Source organism: Musca vetustissima, unplaced genomic scaffold (assembly GCF_032173495.1).
Source record: "Musca vetustissima isolate MV318-11 ecotype Yass unplaced genomic scaffold, APGP_CSIRO_Mvet_v1 utg22496, whole genome shotgun sequence".
Taxonomy (NCBI): Eukaryota; Metazoa; Arthropoda; class Insecta; order Diptera; family Muscidae; genus Musca; species Musca vetustissima.
In genome coordinates this window covers 48042-51717 of record NW_026880323.1, presented here as the reverse complement: position 1 = coordinate 51717, position 3676 = coordinate 48042, and the positions used below count along the sequence as shown (strand labels likewise).

Genomic DNA, 3676 nt, shown 5'->3' with positions numbered 1-3676 from the left:
TATATATATGAACATCTCAACCGATGTTCACGAAACTTAGCACACATCATTCTAGACTTAATTCAGGACGATATGCCAAAATTCATGCAAATCGAAGGGTATATAGGGGCATTGTTGCACCATTTAAATTAAATCGGACGAAAATATATATGGGAGCTATATCTAAATCTGAACCGATTTTCACGAAATTTCACACACATCATTCAAGATTCAATTCAGTACGCTATACCATATTTCGTGCAAATCTAAATATATATAAGGGCTTTGGTGCACCAAAAGCAAAGTTTTTTAATGACATATATTCCGAAGAAGAATGCTAGAAAATCAGATTCACATATTATAGTACAGGCTCAATTATTTCCTGTTCTTCCTAATCTTCATAGTTCAATCCATTTGTGATTTCGATTTTGATCTTATTAAGCTAGTCGTTCGTCTGATACTAACTGCTACCTTATAGGGAAATACTGCAGAATTTTCATATTTTCGAGTTTATTACAGGTTGTAGGGTATCAGAAGTCTATTATGGTTAATTCAACTTAAGGTAGTGTTTAAATTTTTCTTCTTGTACGACAAAATAACCATTTATCACACCTAATTCACTTATTTTTGTTATTTCACTTAACACACAATCCCATTTGAAATTCTCTTTTATACTAATTTTGTTTATTTCTTTACAGCTTTAAATCAACAACTGCAACAACACACACCTCTATTAAAAATGGTCAAAACATTTCAAGCCTATTTACCGTCCACAAATCGGACCTATTCATGTGTTCATTGCCGTGCTCATTTAGCCTCACACGATGAGCTTATCTCAAAATCATTTCAGGGTAGTCAAGGACCAGCATACCTCTTTAATTCCGTTGTCAATGTCGGCTGTGGACAAACGGAAGAACGGGTACTGTTGACCGGCCTGCACGCTGTCGCCGATATCTTCTGTGAATGTTGTAAAACTCCGCTGGGTTGGAAATACGAACATGCCTATGAGTCGAGTCAAAAATACAAGGAAGGCAAATATATTATAGAGCTGGCCCATATGATTAAAGAGAATGGTTGGGATTGAACTATGGTCGTGGAGCCGCAAAGGTGGACGTTTATCGAATGTCATCGAATGTTCTGTATTATGTAAAGTCAGCAACATCAGCAGCAACAGCAATCGCATCAGCAACAGTAAACGCAACAGCAGCAAACGATCAAGAAGAAGGAAAAGAAATGCAGACATTATTGCTAAGAATAAAAACAAGAATAACAACAACAATTACAACGATGGGACGTGATAAACGGCAACGTTGAGCTATCGGTTCGGGGAGATATAGTGACTGGGAGTTTAGTATGTAACAACAACAACAACTGAAAATTATTTAAAAAATATCAACAACAACATGATTAACATTTCAAAAAAAAAAAAAAAAAAAAAAAAAAAAATCAACAGTCAACAACAATAAGAAAAGTAACAACATATATTAATGCGCCAGAGGAAAATTAGTTACAGCAAGTTAATAGTTTAAATGTAAAAGAAAAAAAAAAACACTACAGAAACACATCTACATACCGACATTAATCTATCATACTGCGCGTAGGCTGATCAACTGGAGTGATAGCAAATCAAAAAACAACAACAAAAATAATAATAACAGCACTGGTTGGCTTATTTATTATTTGTGTCTGGACACACCAACAACAACAACTAAAATTGTAGTAATTAGTGTTAGAACGACATGCTAAGTGTAGCACCATTTAGTTCCAGAATAGCAAATTGTTTAGTAGCTATTGATCATTGTCGTTCTAGCTGCCCCGTCTGCCTGCCTGTCCTATCTTCAAGAAGGAGTTCATTTTGTGTATTCTGTTATATTCTTGTTCCGTTCATTTTGTTTTCTTAAGAAGTGTGTTTCTCTATTTTAGATATATACATAGATGCATATTATGATTATTATAATTATTAATTGAATTTTTGAAATCCAATGGAATTCGAATAGTGGAAACAGTCATCCCAGTGAACAATTGTAATTGAATTGGAATTTTATTATTGGAATTATATTTTACCAAAAATGGTTAATATCTAATCTTTGTTTAGTCATAGTCCCTCATATAATTTCGGCATTATAATGAATTCGGCATTATAATGAATTCGGAGATGTTTTTCAAACGAATTGGCTCTCAGTGGGGTTGAAAATGTTCCTACTAGTAAAATGTTAGGTACAGCCTTCATATATAGGTCCAGCCTTATTATTCCGGGGGAATTTTCCAATCGAAGAGCTTATATTTTAGTGTATAGTGTCTATATATTGGTTGGTAAAAATACCTATACAGAAAATTGTCAATCCACGTTTTTGATAGTGTTCATGTTTATTTTTTCAACAAAAGGGTCTGTAATTTAGTATGCCTACCATATTCTTAGAGGATGATTCATGACTTAGCTGAAAATGTTCAGCAAATGGGGGACGTTCCGACAAATTATACCCCCGCTCATTTTAGGTATTTTGAAGTTTGTAAGCTTATGTTCCAAAATAAGTGGCTGTGAATGGGAAATCGATAGGGAAAACATTTTTGGCACATCACCCATGTAACGATATGGTCCCACTGTAATTTTTTTGAATATTTTTGCCACCTTTTATAAACGAAGTTGGAGTAATTTGGTATTCCGGGCTCCATGTGGAAAAAACTTCTTCGAAGAAAATGAGATAGCATGAGGCTGAAAGATTCCACCTTCTTTTCCATATTTTCATGGTCAAAGGCTATAATTTTGCATATCGAGTCTGCCGTGACTAAAAATTAATTCACAATAAATTATGAATAACATTTCTATTTTCGATATTACTTCCATAGAAATCCATACTTGAGTGCCTCTAATTTGGTATTTCAAATATGTAAGTTTTTTAATTTTGTTCATAACCCAAATGAAAAGAAATCGATATTTAATGGAATAAGGTAGATAATATGTTCACCGCAATTTCGTTATCTATCGAATGTTATCGGTTTGAGAGGGGGTCAAGAATATCGTATCATGTCCGGTTGTGTGCTCTTATAAGATCTCTCACATCATAATTTAATTATATCTAAGCTCAAATGAATTACATCTCTTAATCTGAAACGAGGTATTGTGGCTTACACAAGCCGCGGTGGCTCCCTAAAACCAATGAAAGACTATTCTCAATTGTATATCTACTTTTGGAAAAATTCATATGACAGGGTTATGTTCCATATGAAACGAGTTAAATGTTTGAATGTCAAAATCCCTTTTATAAACAGTTTCCCTTCTTTTGGCCACAACGATTTCCATTATTTAATTATTCTTTCCTAACCTAAAATGAAATGAAAGGGACATTAGAAAATCCATATAAATATTACAAATTTAAAAAAAATAATAGGTTTCCTATTAATTTTTTCCAATTGCACAGTTTAAAAAAATTAAATATTTTGTATATTTTCTTTATCATCATATATAATTAAATTTAATTTCAATAAAAGCAATATATTTCCAAAAACAAAAACGATAATAATAAATACCATCTATTATTTTAAGAAACAATTGTTCACTGGGATGTCGATAATTATAAAAATGTATTAATGCAAAACTATGTAAAACAAAAATTATAAATAATTACTTGATTACTTTTTGTAAATGTATCCTATACATATAAAGTTAATTTACACAAAATCACATTTTGTCAATCAT

The 3676-nt window shown here is 32.2% G+C and overlaps 1 protein-coding gene across 1 annotated transcript; it reads left to right on the top strand.

The window, feature by feature from the left end:
• The first annotated feature begins 712 nt into the window (after window positions 1-712).
• On the top strand, window positions 713-1064 carry LOC133325898 (protein yippee-like). The gene has a single exon (XM_061534598.1). It carries the CDS (start codon window positions 719-721, stop codon window positions 1061-1063), a length of 345 nt encoding a protein of 114 aa, XP_061390582.1. The 5' UTR covers window positions 713-718; the 3' UTR covers window position 1064.
• Window positions 1065-3676: the final 2612 nt, after the last annotated feature.